We start from the raw sequence: 22049 nt of genomic DNA on the forward strand, positions 1-22049 counted from the left end.
TTGCAAAGTAATGGTATTTTGATATTTGCAATACCTTAATTTAAACAAAACTCAAACAAAAATTCTAGCTTAATAATTAGAGAATTTAAAAAGAACCGAAATTGATCAAAATATGGTAATTAAGGCTGCCAAACGTTTGCTAGAAACCAAGGCTGCCACACAGTTTTGGTTATCCGCTAAAAAGTTGGCAGCACTGGTTGCGAGACAACCTCAAGTTGGGTCCATATGGTTTTTAAATTAAATTGAATAGATTTGATAAGCTTAACAGGTATTGTTGTTGAATTGTGACAACGCCATGCCCAAGGAACAGTTTCGCGCTTCGGCGCTTAACAAGAAAATGTAAGTTAATTACTACACACACACTGTTGAAATTCAGTTCGGCACATTTGTAATATTTGTTGGTTTGTTTTTGCGGGCACACACACACACATACGAACACACACATATGTAGCTCACATGTGCAGTTTGGCATAAGCGGCGCCGATGAGATTCAACAGGAGTCACTGGTGCGGATTATATCCAAGAATCTGTATCAGGCACAACGTCAACCGGTGCCATATGGCGTCTTGGATCGAAGAATGGGCATCAGCACCAAGGATGCGGTGTGCGAGACATGTGGACAGGGATTGAATGAGTGCATTGGTCACTTTGGCTATTTGGATTTGGCGCTGCCCGTTTTCCACATTGGTCACTTTCGTTCCACCATCAACATACTGCAAATGATCTGCAAGACATGCGCCCATGTCATGTTGAAGGCAGAGGATCGAGCGGTGTATGAAAAGAAGCTGCATAATCCGAATTTCTCATATCTGGGCAAGAAGGCGCTGCACTCACAGATGCTGGCCAAGGCCAAGAAGGTGACCAAGTGTCCGCACTGTGCGGCTGCCAATGGTGGTGTAAAGAAGGGTCCTGGTTTGCTTAAGATCTTACACGATCCCTATAAGGGTCGCAAGAAGGATGCACTCTTCACCAGTCACATGGATGAGATGCTGCGCTCCACGGAGCTCAATCGTGACTTGAATCTAACGCTGAGCAGTTACAGTGCCGCCGAGGAGTTGACGCCTCTGATGGTGCTCGATCTGTTCGAGCAGATACCCCAAAGTGATGTCGCCTTGCTGGGCATGTGTTCCCGTGGTGCACATCCCAAGCATTTGATAGTGACACGTGTCTTTGTGCCGCCCGCGTGTATAAGACCCTCGGTGCTGTCGGAGGTGAAGGCGGGAACCACCGAGGATGATCTGACCATGAAGCAGAGTGAGATACTGCTGATCAATGATGTGATACAGCGACACATGGCAACGGGTGGCAAGATTGAGCTGATACACGAGGACTGGGACTTTCTGCAGCTGCATGTGGCATTGTATTTCCACAGTGAGATCAGCGGGATTCCCCTGAACATGGCACCCAAGAAGACGACACGTGGCATTGTCCAGCGTCTCAAGGGTAAACAGGGCAGATTTCGTGGTAATCTCTCGGGCAAACGTGTGGATTTCAGTGGACGCACTGTCATCTCACCGGATCCCAATCTGATGATCAATCAGGTGGGCGTACCCGTGCGTGTGGCCAAGATTCTAACCTATCCGGAGCGTGTGAATCCCGCCAACATCCGACAGATGAAACAGCTGGTTAGGAACGGTCCCAGCACGCATCCCGGTGCCAATTATGTGCAACAACGTGGCTCCAGTTTCAAAAAGTATCTGGCCTATGGCAACCGGGAGAAGGTGGCCCAGGAGCTCAAGTGTGGCGACATTGTGGAGCGTCATCTGCGGGACGAGGATATTGTGCTGTTCAATCGGCAGCCATCGCTGCACAAGATGTCCATCATGTGTCATCGGGCCAAGGTGCAGCCACAGCGCACATTCCGGTTCAATGAATGCGCCTGTACGCCGTACAATGCGGATTTCGATGGCGACGAGATGAATCTGCATCTGCCCCAAACGGAGGAGGCACGTGCCGAGGCCCTTATCCTAATGGGCAATCAATCCAACCTGGTGACACCCAAGAATGGTGAGATTTTGATTGCAGCCACACAGGATTTCATCACTGGCGGCTATCTGCTCACCCAGAAGGAGGTATTCCTTACTAAAGAGGAGGCCATGCAATTGGCCGCCTGTTTTCTGGCCAATGAGGATGCCACAATGCGCATCCAAATGCCACCGCCGGCCATTTGGAAGCCACGTCGCCTCTGGACGGGCAAACAAATGTTTAATCTGCTGATGCGTCCCAATAGCGATTCCCAGGTGCGTCTCAACATGGTCAACAAGGGACGCAACTACACCGGCAACATGGATCTGTGTGCCAATGATTCCTGTAAGCCCCATCAATCTATCCATCTCTCTCTTCTTAACTATAGCAGCGTTTCATTCATTTCCAGGGATTCACATACGCAACTCGGAGCTGATGTGCGGCACCATGGATAAGGCCACCATGGGATCGGGCACAAAGCAGTGCATCTTCTATTTGCTACTGCGCGACTTTGGCGAGGCATTTGCCACCAAAGCCATGTGGCGTCTGGCTCGGGTGCGTATTGCCCTCTCTTTTACTCCTATGATCTATAGTATATATGGGCCCAACAAAATTTAAAAATTGTATCCGATATTCGTTATCTGCGATCAATTCTAAGATCTTTCCACCAAGAAACCAAAGTATCAAATCAATTCCTAGTCCCCGCTTTTAGAATTAAAAATTAGTTTTGAAATTTTTATCATGTTATTAGCATATCTTAAGTGTTTTTAGTCCGATCAAGAGAAGCTTAGTATCAAAACTCTTGTTAAAAACAAAGCTTTTAAAATTTCATAGAATCAAAGTACCAATTCTGCTTAAAACATAGTTTTTGTTAATGCAAGAACTAAAAAAAAAAAAAACTTTTCAACTTAAAATCCGGGAACTAGGACGATTTTAAAAGTAAGGTTTCTTCTTAAAAACTTCTTAGAATTTACCGTAGATTACGAACTTGGGTTACCATTTTTTTGAAAAATTTTAAAAGTTAGGTTTCTTGATAAAAACTTCTTGGAATTTACCGTAGATTACGAACTTGGGTTACCATTTTTTGAAAAAAAAATGTATGCATCTCTATATAATTATGGTATATCGTATTGTAAATTTCTATAATATTCTGAATGAAGTAAAGATAATCCTAAAGATCTTTTGGAACTGGAAATTCTTGTACAGTTGCTATTCTCTCCATCTGCTATAATCTTAACTTAAATGTACTTAAGCTATAGATTGAACAAACTTTCAAATTTATACCCTTCTTCATCATACCGTTCTATTGTTGAGGCTGTACCCCTTTTCGAATAGATCTGTTCCTATTATAACTACTTCAGCCAAAAAAAAAAATACCAATTACTCCCATTCCGGCAATATATACTGTTTAAAATTTTCTGAATTTCGTCAAAAAAGAAGCAAAAACTATACAATTTACACCCTCTTTAATCTGAAAAAATCAGGAAATAACACCGTAACCGTTAACCAAAACTAACCATTTAGTTTTTAGTACCGGAACTAAAACCGTAACCGAAATTAATTCTCTTTCAATAACCGAAAACCGAAACTCTTGTACCGGTACGGTTGTGGTAAAGTTGCTAGGTTAAAGAGTTAATCAACTTCCAACTGTCATAACTTGAACAAAACTGACACGATTTTCAAACGGAATATCATTATGATCATAGTTTGGCCTCTTAATTCATTCTGTATTCAAATTTGGTTCATTTAGAAACATTTTTTTATCTTCGACTTTCATCGCTAAGGTTCCATGTCGATGGTAAGGGTCCCCCCTTTGATATTTTAAAAATTCAGTATTTTAAATCTCAAGTTTTTACTCTTAGTCAACTCCTTATGTCGTAATTAGTATAAAACAACACTTTAAACTTGATTTAGTGACACTTCATTTTCTGGTAAAAAATCATGGGAAATTTGACAAATATTTAGACTTGTAAAGTTGCTAGGTCAAAGGTTGTACTTACTTTATACTTCCATAACTTTGCCAAAACTGAACCGATTTTCAAGCGGAATGTCATTTTGATTATAGTTTGGCCTCTTAATTTATTCTGTATTCAAAATTTGTTAATTTAGATAATTTTATTATTTTCGACTTTTATCGCTATGGTTCCATGTTGATGGTAAGGGTGAAAATTCAAAATTTTAAATCTCAAGTTTTTACTTAAGAAATACACGTAATTTCTCTAGTTAAAATAGTTTACTCTGAAAAAAATATGTAAAACCGTACCTTCAATAAATTGGTAGGAATAAAGATAACGATACCGATGATTATAATACCATATAATAATATTAAGAAACTGTCATCAGCTGTCACTAACCAGGCAAATTCAACACTTGATGAGTTGTTGTTCATGTCAAGAATTAGGCACTTGAAAATGCTTTGTAGAGAGAGAAAACTGAAAGGGAATTGGAAGAATAGGAAGAAATCGTAGTACTATCTTATCAGTCTGAGGCATGGGAAATTCTTTTGATTTTGTTTCTGCGGTTCGAGTAATAAACAAATGTATTTGCGCTTTATTTGCGATATCAAGTGGAAGAAGGAAACGTGGATGATGATGTGGAGGATTATAATTAACTGAGAGTCAATCCCGTTGTCTCCGCAATGTAGTCCAGGAACGAGGTGAGCCTTACATAGCCCGAGGGTAATCCCGTAGTGCAACGATCCTCGGCGACAAATGAATTGATGCCGATCTGAACCCAACGACCTGTACTGCTGTTGTAGGTGATCATGGGACCACCGGAATCTCCGCTGCAGGTGGACATATTGGTGCCCGCATTGCCCTCGGCACACATGGTGGACGCCAGCACCACATTCGATCCAAAGATGGACAAGCACTTGTCATTCGCAATGATCTGCACTTGGGCGTAGAGCAGAACTTGCGAATAATCCAGATACTCATCATCAATGAGTCCGAATCCCGCAATTGTGGCCAGAGTGCCAACATAATTATTTCCGGATTGTGAGCTGGACACCAATTGTATGGGCTGCACTTTGCTGGAGAAGATGAGCTGTTGTGGCAACTGCACCAATGCCACATCATTGTTCATCTTATCATTGTAATTGGGATGCACAAAGAGCTTCGTTGATGTCATGCTCTGTGCACTGTCATCATTCAGTTCGATGGTGCCAAACACCAAATAGAGCGAATCTCTGCCATAGGCACAATGTCCAGCGGTGAGCACCCAACTGTCGGAGATAATGGAACCACCGCACAGTAGATCATCCCATTCATCGCGCTTGAGTATCACCTGCCAGGGAAATTGTCCAGCTGTTGCCTGTTTGCCCGAGATGATGCGTCCCTGGAGCTGAAGGAAGTGGGGAAATCTTGTCAGGAATCGTTTAACATAAATTGCTTGTCGGCCAAACTTTTGAAAAATAACTTATAATTCATAACTTTGTCAAATCTCAATCGATTTCATTGCGGCATATCAATTTTATTATTATTTGACCTCTAATTTGGTACTGCAATAAGATTGGAAAGTTTCATTTTTTTTCCATCACTGTCCATTTTTTCCATACTTTTGATCACTTTCCATTTGTTCGCACTTATTCCCTTAACACTTATTCCAAAACGTCAAACTGTCATAACTTTGTTAAATATTAACCGATTAAAATTGGAAAATTAAATTTTATTTCATCACTTCCAAGTTTATTATTGATTGCAGTGTAGTTTGAAGAAAAGATCCAGAGAAAATATTGTCTCATCTATGTTGTGTGAAAATTTCAGACTTCTAGTTCTTATGGTTTGCGCTGTGCAATGATCAGTGAGTCAGTGAGTTAGTCAGGTCAAAGTTTTCAATTTTTCTTGTTTTTATTTAACTTTTTTCTTTTAATTAATTTCTTAATTAATGCCTTGTTTTTTTATGTTTGATAGTTAGAATTACTTACAGTTTCCAGCTGCTTTTGTGGTGCTGCCTCAGTTAGGAGTGTGAATAGAAAAAACAGGAGCATTTGTGGCAGCCACAAGTGGCAACTTGCTTGTCTGCTGACCAAATCCTTGAATGTTACTCTCATCTCCCCTTTTATTTTCACCTGGTTTCGTTTGTTGCTCGTTTTCGTCTGCGCGACATTGCGACATTTTTCGCAATTATATGCAGTCCACTGTATGCCTAGCTTCCCCTCCTCCCTCTCCCCTGCCCCACTCGACGCCTCCCTCCTCTCATGTCTCTTTTGTACAATTTGTTATTAACACGAGCTGTCGTGTTCTTGTTATTTGGCCAGCTCCCTCGATAAGATTAATTACTCAGACGCCAATTCTGTTTTAACTTTTGTATTACTTAAAACTCTCTCTCTCTCTCTCTGCCTCTCTTTCCACTTCTTCCTCTTTCTCTGCCCTTCTCTTTATCTGTGCCTGTCTCGTGTCTCTGTCTCTGTTTCTTGTCAATTCCTTTTGTCCAACAACCGAAGCAGCTCTTATCACTGATAACACTGACACTTGTTTTCTACACTAGCAAACAAAATGCGGGTAATCCCCCCAACAAGGGGGAAAATTGCTTGAGAACAACGGTTGAATGTAAGTTTTCTTGTTGTCAATTTCAAACAGTTGTAAAATCATGCCACAAATTGAATTGACATAGGTTTCATTGATTACAGCAAATGTGATCCCCCTGGGTGGAAAATAGAAGCAAAATGTGGGAAGACAATTGTATGTCACTTTATTGAAACAGCTTAAAATAAATGCCAAGCATAAATTTGCATGTTTTATTAAAAATTGAACCTTTAGGAGGAAAATTGGAAAATAAAACAATTATACTGTCAGTACTAAATTAGTTTTCATGGTTTTGGCAAATTTCAGTAAATGGTAAAGAAAAATTCTTGGATATAAATGAATATTGAATTTGTCTCCGATCGATCCCAATTTTTTTTTTTAATTTCAACATGAAATTCTGTCTACACATATGGAAGAAGCCAGAGAAACGTTTACGAACGTTGAACACAAAGCATAAATGAAAAGAAACAACAGAGAAGAAAGTATTTAAAGAGAAAATGTTTTCTACCAATTTAAAAAATTTATTTAACAAAGTATATACACCTTGGTAACACTTTCATATAATTGTAGAGCAAGCCAGAGAAACGTTTACGAAAGTAAAACACAAAGCAGAAAGAAAAAGTACAGCAGTGAATAAATAGAAATTTAATGAAATCAAAGTACTTATTATCTCATTATGTTCTTTGGTATTTCCCCTTTGTTTTTGTAGTTTAGTGTCATTTAATTAGCTCGTTACCTGTTGCTTGTTCCAACAAGCGATTTCAGTCAATTAAATCGCTATAGAACGAGGCATTTACGTACTTAGCTCCTTGGCCCTCTTTTCCTCTGTGCATCTTGTCTGCGGTTTTGGCATTATCAACAAGATCTTTCAAGTGACTTTCGCCAGAATTGTTTCTGTTTCTGGCATTAAAAATGACGCGATTTTACGGCCTTGTTTAGTTGAGGGCTTTGCGAATACAGGGAAATCGTCACAATTAAACAGTTAAACAATTTTAACAATTTAAGGCTAAATTGTAAATAGTTTTATATGGGTTTTTTTCTTTAACGCTTTTGCTCTATTTTTAGATTGCGTCGTTCTTCATACAGAATCGTGGCTTCTCCTTTGGCATTAGCGATGTGACGCCGAGTGCCAAGTTGTTGCAACACAAACAGATCCTGTTGGAGCGAGGATATTCCAAATGTAACGACTATATCGATAAACTCAAGGCGGGCACCCTTCAATGTCAGCCCGGTTGTACACCCGATGAAACCCTCGAGGCCGTTATGCTTCGTGAACTGTCGGGAATTCGTGAACAGGCTGCTAAGACGTGCTTTGCCGAGCTGCATCCCACAAATAGCGCTTTAATAATGGCGCTCAGTGGATCGAAGGGTTCCAACATCAATATCTCCCAGATGATCGCCTGTGTCGGTCAACAGGCCATCAGTGGCAAGCGAGTGCCCAATGGCTTTGAGAATCGCGCTTTACCACATTTCGACAGGCACTGTAAGTATTACTCGTTATTAACTACTCGTTACTTATCTTTCATTATCAATATCTAGTTGTTAATTATCTTGTCACATCGATAAACGCCATTAATAACACATTACTCGTTATATGTCAGTCGCTACTCGTTGCATGTTCTTTAAAATGTCACTCGTTATTCGTTATTAGTGAATGACTCGTCGTATGCCTTTTGTTACATATCTCATTATATTATTTTATGCCAACCCGTTTTTTTTTCTCTCGTTACTCGTTGAATATCAATTCTTACGCGTCACATGCAAATCTTTTTTTTTTTTGTACTTTAGTACTCATAAGATCGACCACTCGCTACTGACTTAAACGGTTGGTATTTGCTCTTTAAAATCCAGCATATTGTCGTTGCATGACACTCGTTACTCGTTACTCATTTTCAAACATTACTTTTAAATAATCACTAAGTACATCTGTTTTGCTTTTTGTACATAGTTTGTTATTTTTTTGTTACTTTACTCGTTACTATTTACTCACAACAAGCTTCCGATATTTTTCTTGATATTACGTTGTTCATTAATTGTTTTCCTTTATTCTCATGTGATACTTGACTCGTTCCTTATTTCTCTTGATTTATTATTTATTATATGATAGTCGTTTGTTACTAGTTATGTGTCTTTCGATTCTCATTACTTGTTACTTGTATCTCATTAATGTCTCGTTTTAATTTCTGCCCTTTCTCTTGTTTCTAGCATGCTACTCGTTACTTACTGTATTACTTGAATCTTGTATTTCCATTCTCATCACTCGTTATATTCTCAGGTTTCAAATTTATACTTATATATCGAATTTATCAATTATTTCTCTTTCTTTTTCTTTTCTGAAGTATAAATTAACTCGTTACTTTTTACTCGATACTTGTATTTCGCTTCTCATTACTCACTATATTTTTCACATTACTCTTGAATTTCTTCCCTTTCTCATTACTCCTAATACTCGTTACTCGTTACTTAATACTCGTTACTCGTTACTTATTACTCGTTGTTTGACTCTTTGCAGCTGCTATCCCTGCGGCACGTGGTTTCGTCCAGAACAGTTTCTACTCGGGCCTAACGCCCACCGAGTTCTTCTTCCACACGATGGCCGGACGAGAGGGTCTCGTCGATACGGCCGTAAAGACCGCCGAGACGGGCTATCTGCAGCGTCGTCTGGTCAAATGCCTAGAGGATCTAGTCGTGCACTACGATGGCACAGTACGCAATGCGATCAATGAAATGGTGGACACAATTTACGGTGGCGATGGCCTTGATCCCGTTTCGATGGAGACACGCAACAAGCCCGTAGATCTGAGCCATCAGTACAACAATCTGAGGGCACAACAACCACGAGGCAAAGAGCCACCATTAGAGGCGGAGGAAATAGTCGATAAGGCGGAAGAGATGTTAAAAGATGCGGAATTTATAGAAGCGCGTGCAGACTTTAAACTGGATGTAACGTAAGAAAACAGTTGATAAGAAGATGAAGAGATTATTTCAAAACAGGGTTTACAAATAAGAGTTATGAATTTAAACAAATTAAATCAGACAGAAAACTTATATGGATAAATGGGGAAATCTTAGATTTGGACGTGGTATTTTGAAAACAGTATAAACTTTTATCTTGAATTTTAATCATACAAATTAATCTTATATTAATCTTATTTGTGATCTAGCTCAAAGAATTTAGGCATAATTTTATAATAATTAGAAAATTTCAATTTTTATTTTAAATTCATAAAAAAAATCACAGACTTTTGACTCAAATCTTTAATTAATATAATTAAAATTTAATATTAGAGTTGGTTTTACTTTTTTTTTTAAACAAAATTTAAAATAAAAATTGAATTCGCAAACCAAATTATAAAAAAAGTCTGTAAGTACAAAAAAAATAACAAAAAATACTATTGGTATTTTTGGTTATGTGCATTAATTTTCTTTTATAAAGCATTAAAAATGATAAATATTAAACATTTAAATTTAATTACTTTTTTGCAATTTTTAAATTCAGATAGAAAAATAGTTCTTTTTTTTAAATTTTGTTTGATAAAAATTAAAAACTATATCTCAAAATATAATTTATATTTTAGGAACTATAATCTAAAAAATTTACTCGTTACTCGTTACAATTTAAGAGAGACAAATTGTAACGAGTAACGAGTAAATTTTTCATTACGCAGGAATCATTTGACTATATATAAAAAGGTTTTTTTTTGTTTTAAATTTTTTGATAAAGATAAACAAATACTTTTTTTTAAAGATTTATAAACGTTAAGGTCTCTTTTAAATTCTAACGAGTAACGAGTAAATCTTTCATTTCGCAGAAATCATTTGACTGTATATAAAAGGGGGCTTTTTTTGTTTTAAATTTTTTGATAAAGATAATTAAATAATTTGTTTTTAAGATTTATAAACGTTAAGGTCTCTCTTAAATTCTAGCGAGTAACGAGTTCAATTTCAATTCGCAGCAACCACTTGAAGGCTGTATCGAAGCGCATTGGACAGCTGCAGCAACACTATGGGGCAAATCACAGGGAATTGTGCGATCAAATTGAAAGCATCAGTGCCGTGCAACTTTTGGAGTTTCTGCGCCGCATCAATGATCGCTACAATCGTGCCGTTACCGAGCCCGGCACTGCAGTGGGTGCCATTGCGGCCCAGAGTATTGGCGAGCCGGGCACACAGATGACACTGAAAACGTTCCATTTCGCTGGTGTCGCCTCCATGAACATTACACAGGGTGTGCCACGCATTGTGGAGATTATCAATGCAACGAAAACGATTTCAACACCAATTATTACGGCGGAATTGAAGAACAATACGAGCATGGAATTCGCACGTCAAGTGAAGGCGCGCATTGAGAAGACAACGCTGGGAGAGCTCTCCTCGTATGTGGAGCTGGTCTGTGGTCCCATCAGTTGTCATCTGGTCATTGGCATTGATATGGCACGCATCAAGGTGCTGGGATTGCACATTGATCTGGATAGCATTGTGTTTAGCATCTTAAAGTCACGGCTGCGCATTAAACCGCATCAGGTGCATGCAGCGCCAAAGAAATCACGCATCATTGTGCGTGTCGAGACGACTAGGAATGCAACAATTAATGCCGAACTGGCACGTCTTGCCACAACCATACAGAATGTTGTTGTCGCCGGTTTGCCGAACATTGCACGTGCCGTCATTGCGGTGGATGATGCCCAACAACCGCCCACCTATAAACTGTGCATCGAGGGTTACGGACTGCGCGAGGTGATTGCCACACATGGCGTCGTGGGCAATCGCACCAGGAGCAATAATATCTGTGAAATCTATCAGACACTGGGCATTGAGGCGGCACGTACGATTATCATGGGCGAGATTACGGATGTGATGGAGGGACACGGCATGAGTGTCGATTGGCGTCACATTATGCTGCTTGCCAGCCAGATGACGGCACGTGGCGAAGTGCTGGGCATCACACGTCATGGCCTGGCCAAGATGCGTGAAAGTGTCTTCAATTTGGCATCGGTAAGGCAACGTTAATTACAGGGAATAACAGCGTAACTGGTATCGGAACCGTTAACCAAAACAGAAACCGTAACTGAACTTAATTCTCTTTCAATAACCGAAAACCGAAACGCTTGTACCGGTACGGTTGTGGTAAAGTTGCTAGGTCAAAGAGTTGACGAACTTCCAACTGTCATAACTTGATCAGAACTGAACCGATTTTCAAGTGGAATGTCATTTTGATCATGATTTGGACTCTAAATTCATTCTGCATTCAAATTTTGTTCATTTAGAAAATTTAATTATTTTCGACCAAGACTCGATTTTGATGCTAAGGGTCCCCCCTTTGAAATTTTGAAAATTCAAATTTTAAATCTCAAGTTTGTACTTTTAATCAACTCCTTATGTCGTAATTAGTATAAAACAACACTTTAAATTTGATTCTGAGACCTTTCATTTTTCTGTAAAAAATCATGTCAAAATAAAGAAATATTTTGACTTGTAAAGTTGCTTGGTCAGAGGCTTGACCAACTTCGAACTAACATAACTTTGTGAAAACCTAACCGATTTTCAAACGGAATATCATTATGATCATAGTTTGCCCTCTTAATTCATTCTGTATTCAAATTTTGTTCATTTAGAAAATTTAATTATTTTCGACTTTAATAGCCATGGTTCCATGTTGATGGTAAGGGTCCCCCCTTTGAAATTTCAAAAATTCAAAATTTTAAATCTCAAGTTTTAATCAACTTCTATATCGTAATTAGCATAACACCTTAAACTTAATTCTGAGACCTTTCATTTTCTTGTAAAAAATCATGGCAAATTGAACAAAAATTTTGACTTGTAAAGTTGCTAGATCAGAGGCTTGAGCAACTTCGAACTGTCATAAATTTGACAAAAATATACCGATTTTCAAGCGGAATGTCAATTTTATCATAGTTTGACATCTTAATTTATTCTGCATTAAAAATTTATTAAATTCGCTTAAATAAATTTATTACTCTGGATGTAGATATTTACTTCGATGTCATATTTTTTATAAAACGACACCTCCTCATTTTAAAATGTTTTAAAATTGATTTGGTACTGATACCGAAGCCGAAAGAAGAAAAAAATAGAACCTTTTACCGAAATAGTTGTTTTGGAACGTACCTTTATTGGTTTCGGTTTGATTCTTTGATTAGTTACTCTAATTTTTACACTTTCAACTCACTGTTTGCCTTTCTGTTTACTTGCAGTTCGAGAAGACGGCGGATCATTTGTTTGACGCGGCTTATTATGGTCAAACCGATGCCATCAATGGCGTCTCGGAGCGCATCATTTTGGGCATGCCAGCGGGCATTGGCACGGGCATCTTTAAGCTATTGCAACATCACGAGGACAAACAGGTGCCACCCACGGAACCGACCATCTTTAATGCGTTGGGCTTGCAGCCGGTTGCCTAGCGCATCTTTATGCCTTTTCGCTATAGATGCCAATACCAATACCCGCCCGCCCACTCAGAGCCTGTGACATGCCGTAAACGTAGCTTAAGCTGTTAATTAAGTAAATAGTTAGACCAGTTAGTTAGACAACGCCATCTATTCACACACATCCAATTGTTAAAGCATCTTCAGAGTGGAGACAAGTAAAAATAGTGCGATCCTGGCGATGTGCACAGCGATAAAACAAATAAACTTGACAGAAATTGTAAGAACTACATTTGATTCATTGCGTTAAACCTTTGTCTTTAATCTAGGTCTGTTCATTAAGGAATTAAATAGCTCTAATATGGTAAAATAACAATTGATTCAACCTGTAATATCCTTAACTTCGGTTTTAAAACCAAATCAGTGAGAGATTTCGTTGAACAGTCTGTTAACTAATGAATCTAAATTATATCTGCTGAGTTTTTGGCAGGATACTATTGAGACTTATGCCAAATGAAGTCTTTTAGAAAGGACTATCAACTGGCCAAAGGACTTTTAAGTCGTCCTGCTAGTTTTTGAGTTATAAGCAATTTTGCATTTTTTTAAAATCCATTTTTGGTTTGTCTTTAGGCTGCAATTTTTCAGGTCGATCCTTAGATGAGTCCACATATCCTTTGATGTAAACCTGTGGAGTTAGATAATTTTACAGGGTATCTGCTGGTGGATGGGAACGGGCTTATCCAATAAGTTAACACCGATATACCCTATATAAATTGCCATATGCAGTATATAGTTGAGATAAAAAAACGCATTCATTTAGAATTCACTTAGTTATTTATTACATAAATATAGAGTTTGTAGTATATGTATGTAGTTTGTATATTTATATATAGGGTATCTTTGCTTTGCATATATCTGTGTGTAATTTAAATACAAATTTACAAATTCAAAATTAATTAGATAGTATTTGCAGTTTGCAATAGTTAAACATAATCAATAAAAAACTTTAACTAAAAACAAAGAAATTCGTTCAATTTTTTTCACTTTATAAAGCATTATTTCTATATAGAGATAGTTTTCGAATTAAGATAGAGAAAAAAATAAAAAAAAAAAACAACTTAAATATGCGTATCACAGGATTATTATTTATACAAATGAAATTGGTTTTTGTTGCTCGTTTAATGATAGATACAAACTTTAATTTCATTTCAATTATTTCATGAAACTTACAAATAAAGTAAACATATAAAATCCAAGTTGAAATTTGAATCAGAAACTAAAGCAAAAGCAGGAACAGGAGCAGGAACAGGCTACTTATCAAATGTTTTCGATTAAATATATACGTCTATATATAAATAGAGAGAGAGAGAGTTTACGCAACACATGCAACTTGCAACTTGCCACTTGAATTTTTGATGCATATTTTAGTTGGAGCTTAAAATTAAAAACGCAATAAGCGATTTTGTTTCTTAGCGCTAATTCCAGATAATTCAGTTAAATCCACTATATATACTATATCGCATTATGACTATATAAAAATTGTTTCTTCAACTCTTTTTTTCTTAAACTAAATTGGAAAAAAACATTTTTTTTTAAAAGATCGGAAAAAAAATGAAGCAAAATCAGTCACTGAAATCGGAGGCGGAGCTGGCCACATGGACATTTGGTAACAGCTCCGACTCGAATCCTTCCGCCGCCTCCATTTCCATATCCATTGGCGTCTCCATCTCCGTCTCCGGCTGTGCATAGCCCGCTCTCCTGTCATGGATCAGCATCGAGAGCGTTTCCAAACTGCGACGCACCTGTTTCAATAGAGATAAAAGAAATAAATATCACAAGTCACAAATTTATTTATACCAAGTCTTATTCTTTTATATATTATATATATTTTTCTGATAAGTATCATTATCATTTGACAGCTCTTTTATTGACTTCTTGAAGGCACAGACAAAAATAGCAATAACTTATTTAAGTATCTCAAGCATTCAAAGCAATTCCGCCAACTAGTCTAGTAGCCCAGTTGGCCAGGCCAATAATATTGATAAGATTATGCAAAAGTGCCTAACGTTTATTCTGAAAATCGCAGATTTCCGCATTTATCAGCTTTTGTCTGTCGCCAAAAGCTCTCACAAAAATTAGGCTATTCTACTTTTATATAAAGCTCTACACTCTTAAGTTTCCAACTCCTGCTCAAAGCTTGCAAAATTGTCTCTATTGCCCTTTTAAATTGTGAGTATTTTTGTTTTAAGATTAACTTTATACACTCACTATTAGATGAAAGCTTTTCCGAAATAAAGCTGCTTTACTCCATAAAAAAGCTCCCTCTCTTAAGTTTTTTTAGTATAAATAAAAGCCGTACTTATTGGCTTATTCAACTGTGAGTGTTGTTAATTCAAGCTCGACTTTTTGCCATCTCCTTTCCCTTGACTTAGATCAAAGCTCTTTCGAAAAAAATCTTCTCTTCTCTTTACATAAAGCTCCTGCTCTCAAAAAATTCAGTATAAATAAAAGCTCTATTTATTGACTTATGCAATTGAGAATATTCTTGATGCAAGCTTAACATTTTACACTCTCAATGTTAGATCAAAGCTTTTTCAAGATTGAACTGCTTTAGTAACTACATAAAGCTCTAAATTATCACTGTTTTTATTGCCTTATTCAGCTGTGAGCATTATAAAATCCAACCTCAACTTTTAAAGCTCTTCCGAAAACAGTGTACTCTTCTCTCTACATAAAGCTCCCTCTCTCAAGTTTCCTAATATTAACTAAAGCTCTTTTTATTGCCTTATTCAATTGTGAGCATTTTGTTGTGTTTATTCAAGACTTACTTTGGATATTTGTTCTAGATTCTTGGATAATATATGTTGAGCTTCGGCTGTGCTTTTATCCTGAAGCTCTTTCTGCCAGCGCAAAGCTTCAGCAAAAAGATCTTCATCGTTGCCCGAGCGCTGTAAGAAAGTAGAACAGAAAATCATTACACAATTTTTAATTGAAATATACATGTATATAAATCTCACTTACCAAATTGAAATCAACTGGCGTATTGTAGAGATGTGTTTTGGCCTCAATGTCCAGAATGCGATAGAGCAAAAAGACGGAGAAGAGGGCCAACATGATGGCCAACATGATGCCCAAATAGAGAACATGCAATTCGGTCAGCGTTGGCAGCTGTAAGCGTAGACGGGAGCGCATTGAACTCAATCTACCGCCAATTGTGGTGCGCTGTGTTGTGGGCGGTGGTGTTGCTGTAGCCACGCCCACTCCGACACCCACACCCACAACGGTAATGGGTGAGGATGAGCTGGAAGCTGGACCCGAGCTGGAGGCGGAGGCGGAGGCTGAATGCGATGTGGATGGACGACTGCCAGAGCCGCCTAATAACGCCTGCGTTTCATCCTCATAGTGCACCACCGGCGGTGCAGAGCTGCGTATGATCACTTGACCCACCAACGCCATTCCAGTGTCCACTGTCAGCGTGCTTTTGCCCGTTAGATCTATAAAATTGAGAGAGAGAGAGAGTAGCAATTAATCAAACTGATAGAATAAACAACTCTAAGATATTCCAAAACAATTAAGCACACTATAAAGAAAGACCCGATTTTAAATTAGTCCATACTTAATTAAACAACATATTATTTATATTGTAATTTTAAATTTGTTTTAAAATTGAAAAATTCGCATTTTTTATTATCCTTGTCCCTTTTTTTCTATACAACCCTAACATATTCCAAAACAATTAAGCGCACTATAAAGACCCGATTTTAAATTAGTCCACACTGAATTTAACAACATATTATTTATATTGTAATTTTAAACTTGTTTTAAAATTGAAAAATTCGCATTTTTTATTATCCTTGTCCCTTTTTTTCTATACAACTCTAAGATATTCCAAAACAATTAAGCACACTATAAAGACCCGATTTTAAATTAGTCCACACTGAATTTAACAACATATTAATTTTCGTAATTTTTAATTTATATTTTAAAATTGAAAAATTCGAATTTTTTTTTATCATTGTCCTTTTTTTTCTATACAACCCTTAGATTTTCCAAAACAATAAAGCACACTATAAAAAAACGCGATTTTAAATTAGTCCACACTGAATTTAACTACATATTATTTATATCGTAATTTTAAATTTATATTTAAAAATTGCAAAATTCGAATTTTTTATTAACATTGTCCCTTTTTTCTATACTTTCCCCTGGACGCATTTTCGAAAACTCCTCCCGTCATAACTTTGTCAAATCTTAGCCGATTTCCTTGCAGAATATCTATTTTATAATTATTTGACCTCTATTTTGATTCTACATCAAGTTTAAAAATTAATTTTTTTTTCAATCACTGTCCATTTTTCGGCTACTTTCCATTTTTTCCCCATCACTGTCAATTTTTCTCCATAAAAAAGTATTTTTAAAAAAACTCAAAAATTTCAGCTTGATTTTAAAATCGATTTTGATGTACAACACTTATTGCTTCTAATTTCCATAAGTATTTGTGAAAATTAATGAAAATTTAGTAGGGCTGCTTTGAAATTTGCAGAAATTTATATATATTTTAGAAATTTTAGGAATATTTAAGGAAAATTCAAATAAAATTTTTTTGAAAATTACTTTATCAAGTCGGACATGCCTTGTTATCAACGTAATTATAATTCATATTCTCATTTTAGTTCATAATTTATTTAAATATTAATTTAAATTGTTAGTTAATTATATAATTTTTAGACTTATATTATGATCTTAAAATTAATAAATATAAAATAAATAAATATAAAAATATAAAAATAAATAAATAAATAAATAAATAAATAAATAAATAAATAAATAAATAAATAAATAAATAAATAAATAAATAAATAAATAAATAAATAAATAAATAAATAAATAAATAAATAAATAAATAAATAAATAAATAAATAAATAAATAAATATATAAATAAATAAATAAATTAATTAATAAATTAATAAATAAATAAAGGTATAAAAAAAATCGGGTAATCTTACCGGAATGTCTGTCGCTGAGAGTGCGTTGCCTCAACATCGTCTCCGGTTCGGAGGCGCCTCCAGCAGCAGCAGCAGCAGCGGCGGCGGCGGCAGCGGCGGCAACTGCAGATCGTAAATGTGGTGGACTCTCATTGCCACTGATGGAGCAACTGCTCTCGTCATCGATGAGATACTCCTCGGTCAGTTCCACGTCCACGGGCAATGGCTTGAGCGGAAGAATCTCATTGCCAGTCGCCAGTTGAGTGCAAACCGTGCACATGAGCCGGAAAGCGGCTTCCCGACTGATGAAACTGCCAAAGACATGACGTTCATCCGCTGTTGCCACGCCCACAGCATTTGGTATGATCTTAGCCGTCTTCTCCTTCGAGATTTTTGTTACCGAAGTTGTTGGTATAACAACCTAGTGTTAAGAGTTCTGCACGTTAGATGGCGCCAGCAAAAGTTTATATTTGCTTACCTTTGTGACATAACCGAAAACATTGGAATAGAACGCAAAATGATCTTCCGTTATGTAGAGATGTCCTTGGAGAGGTATATCTCCAACTAGAGCACACGAAAAGTCTACAAAAAATTTTATAAGCAAAGGAATTATTAATAATTAAGCCCTGAAATATTCTCGATATCTTTAGCGTATCGAAAATTTAATATCCTTACAACAAATCAATTTCGAAAATTTTAAAAATGTTTAAGTGTTGTAATTTATTTCTTATAACAACTTGATTTAAAATTGAGATAAATTTTTTTTAACGAATTTTAATAATTTTTGAATGCAAAATGATTTTAAAAGCCAAACCATAATCAAAATGACATTCCGCTTTAAAATCGGTTCAGTTATGCCAAAGTTATGCAAGTTTGAAGTTGATCATACCTTGGACCAAGCAACTTTACAAGTCAAAATTTTTGTCAAATTTTCCATGATTTTTTACAAAAATATGAAGTGTCTCAGAATCAAGTTTAAAGTATTATTTTATACTAACTACGATATAAGGAGTTGATTAAAAGTGAAAACTTCAGATTTAAAAATTTCAATTTTCAAAATTCCAAAGGGGGGACCCTTAGCATCGAACCCATGATCCAGACGAAAATAATTTTTTTTACAAAATTAATTAAACTTGAATGCAGAATGAATTAAGAGGCCAAACTTAGATCAAAATGACATTCCGCTTTAAAATCGGTTCAAGTATGAAAAAGTTATGCAAGTTTGAAGTTGGTTAAACCTTGGACCAAGCAACTTTACAAGTCCAAATTTTTGTCTAATTTTCCATGATTTTTTACAGAAAAATGAAAGGTCTCAGAATCAAGTTTAAAGTGTTGTTATATGCTAATTACGATAAAGGGAGTTGTTTAAAAGTGAAAACTTGAGATTTAAAATTTAAAATTTTCAACATTTCAAAGGGGGGACCCTTTGGTATAAAAATCAAAACCAAGCTAAAGAGTGAAATTTTTTTTGTTTTTTTTAATTTTAAATGTAGGATAATTTTAGAGGCCAAATCATGATCAAAATGACATTTTACATGAAAATCGGATAACTTTTGACAGGGTTATGAAATAATCCACTAAGAGTCAGGCTTAGATAGTTCAATTTAAAGATAGATCAATTTGATAAAATTTATTTATATATATAGATCTATATATATCTTCTAACTGTATCTCAATTCAAATCTATTAATACTCTCTATGAGAATTGTAAATAAAAAGCTCATTTAAAGCGCCATCTGTCGTTTAATACTTACAATTGATAAGCTTCTCATCTTTGGAGACTTGAGAGAAGTGACGATGAAATTTCTTTACACGTGAACTGGAGACTTCCTTGCGCTTCTTCTCCTTTTCCTTCTCTTTCTCTTTCTCCGGAGGAGTTGCGGCAGCGACTTGTGCGGTTGCCGCAACGCCAGCGCCGACGCCGACGCCAGCGGCGGCAGATGTTGAAGAGATCGCTGCCACCGCTGACGTTTGCTGATCATGTTGTTTGGCCGTGTTGCTGCCTTTGCTGCCGGCTGTTGAGCCGCTGCCTTTGACCTGTGACTGACTGTGACTCTGGCTGTGACTCTGGCTGCTCCTTGGACTGTGACTGTGACTGGAACTGCTGCCGAGACTGTGGACACTGCCACTTGGCTGGAGAGGAGCACCCGAAGTGGCGTAGCTTTGGGGCAAGGAACTGCAAGCAGAGATAAAGAAAATAAAGTTTAATTAAAGAGAGAAATTATATTAAACAGGAATGACATATGAAAATGAGTATTTAAGAAAAAAACCTCAAAAAAACTATTTCATTAAGTAAATTTTTGATATCAATACTAATTATTCGTAGGGATCCTAGATATTTAAATTTTTTTAAAATAGTTACTGAGTCTATAAGCAGAGATAAAGAAAATAAAGCATAATTTAAAAGAGAATTTATATAAACCATATATGAAAATGAGTATTTAAAAAAAAAACCTCAATAAAACTATTTCATTGAATAAATTTTAGATATCTATACTAATTATTCGTAGGGATCCTAGATATCATAGAAAAAGAAAAATAAAACTCTTTGATCAATTTATATTTTGAAATTATTTTTAACTTTCATAGATATTTAAAAAATATTGCAATAATTACTTAATTAATAAATTTTGTTTTTTTTTTTTAATAAAATGAATCATATAAAAGTTATTTATTTAATTAAAAAAAAATGTAAATAATAATTGATGACATACCAAAATATACTAAATAAAATTTATTTTTTTTACTATTGGTATTTTTAATGTGAAATTTGTTTAATAAAATTGGAAAAACAGAGTAACTCTGTGATAGTTAAGAAATGGAACTTTATTATTCTTGATAATTTTTTTATTGTATTCCACTCAGAGTAAAAGCTACCCTAGGAAACACTCTTAAATCGTCAACCTGAGCTGACCACTTATATTAATAATATATTAAAAGCTTAAGACACCTATATATCTCGGAAATCTGATATCTCTATATTCCTAGTCTCAGCTGATCGTGCTATAAATACAGCTTTATCAAATTACAAGCTTACATTTCTAGGGCAAAGATAAGAGCCTCGAGGCCATTGCCATTGACTAATCACAACTGAAATTATTCAATGATAAGGGGAAGAGAGATAAAACTCAAAAGCTTTGACCAGACCATGTTTCATCTGTTCAGATGACTGGAACAGGGTATTAAGTCCACAATCTTGGCCTATCGGTATCAAAGTAGAAAATTACGTCCGTCTTTTATAGAGGGACAATAAAAAAGTCAAAAATTTCAGGTGTAAACGATTGAAGGATGCTCTGTAATTTTGATTTAGGTGCTGAAAAGTATGCGTGAAAATAAAAATCAGACTAAAAAAAAATAATTGTAATACTTGTAATTAATTTGCTAACTATCAGCTATAAAAATTAAGATGGGTAAAAATATACTGATAAAAATTTGTGTTCTTTTCAAAATAATTCTTTTTTTTTTTTAAATTAATGTTAATAATGTGTTTTAAAATAGAGATAAAGTTTTGTTTGTAAGAGCATTAATTTTTATATATATTTTTTTTGTATTGTTGCTTTGTTAAAAAAAATTAAATTTTTAAAGAAATATTCTTTATTTTATTTATAAGAAGTGGCAAAGTTGAGTCGTGTCTGCCTTTAATGTAAACTTTTATGAGTACAGGGTATAAGAAATACAGTTGGCAGTAACAAACGGCATTTAATAGCCCAATTGAGAGTACAGTTAGCGATATAACTTTGGGGCAACAGGTGCCGATTGTCAGGTGTTAGTCTGCAAGGTAATGCTTAATGGGCTATATGAAGATTGGATGATAATTACGCTATAGCCAGCTGAAGGCATTTGTGATAAATGGATTTTAGTTTTGAAAATTGTTATCAGCATAAATATATATCAAAAAAAAATAATTACATACATTTTATGGTTTTCTTATATTACGCAATTATTTAAGACTTCGGATTAAAATAAGTAAATATTTAAATCTTTAAATAAATTTAAATTATTATCAAAATTAGATTTCTTTTAAAATGAAATTAAATTTGCTAAAAATTTAGAGAAAAATGTATAGCAAAAAAATATTTTATTTGTATGAAATTTAAACAAGGTTCGAACCCAAACCTTGGGTTAAGGGGGTATATAAACCAATTCGCGAACCGAACCGATGTCTTGCTCTATGGCTCGAACCGCT

The 22049-nt window shown here is 35.7% G+C and overlaps 3 protein-coding genes across 10 annotated transcripts in view; 1 reads left to right on the forward strand and 2 right to left on the reverse strand.

Moving 5' to 3' along the window:
* Window positions 1–194: 194 nt before the first annotated feature.
* Window positions 195–13169, forward strand: LOC117780288 (DNA-directed RNA polymerase III subunit RPC1). The gene is made up of 7 exons (XM_034616752.1): window positions 195–339; window positions 452–2310; window positions 2375–2520; window positions 7557–7974; window positions 9004–9439; window positions 10448–11486; window positions 12707–13169. The coding sequence occupies exons 1-7, from the start codon at window positions 296–298 to the stop codon at window positions 12911–12913; spliced, it is 4149 nt and encodes a 1382-aa protein (XP_034472643.1). The 5' UTR covers window positions 195–295; the 3' UTR covers window positions 12914–13169.
* LOC117780360 (brachyurin) lies at window positions 4478–6072 on the reverse strand. Its single transcript, XM_034616868.1, has 2 exons — window positions 5891–6072; window positions 4478–5307 (listed from the first exon to the last, which is right to left on the reverse strand). The coding sequence occupies exons 1-2, from the start codon at window positions 6014–6016 to the stop codon at window positions 4573–4575; spliced, it is 861 nt and encodes a 286-aa protein (XP_034472759.1). The 5' UTR covers window positions 6017–6072; the 3' UTR covers window positions 4478–4572.
* Window positions 13170–13995: 826 nt separating the features above from the next.
* LOC117780297 (GRAM domain-containing protein 2B-like) overlaps window positions 13996–22049 on the reverse strand; it is a 42711-nt gene continuing 34657 nt past the window's right edge. For all 8 annotated transcript variants that reach the window (XM_034616787.1, XM_034616779.1, XM_034616812.1 and 5 more), the window contains 6 exons: window positions 19618–20039; window positions 18342–18445; window positions 17885–18284; window positions 15899–16371; window positions 15706–15825; window positions 13996–14679 (listed from right to left, as the gene is read on the reverse strand). In XM_034616787.1, the coding sequence (XP_034472678.1) occupies window positions 14500–14679; window positions 15706–15825; window positions 15899–16371; window positions 17885–18284; window positions 18342–18445; window positions 19618–20039 (1699 nt within the window). In that variant the 3' untranslated portion in view covers window positions 13996–14499. The remainder of the gene's footprint in view (window positions 14680–15705; window positions 15826–15898; window positions 16372–17884; window positions 18285–18341; window positions 18446–19617; window positions 20040–22049) is intronic.

This window comes from Drosophila innubila, chromosome X (assembly GCF_004354385.1).
Source record: "Drosophila innubila isolate TH190305 chromosome X, UK_Dinn_1.0, whole genome shotgun sequence".
NCBI lineage: Eukaryota > Metazoa > Arthropoda > Insecta > Diptera > Drosophilidae > Drosophila > Drosophila innubila.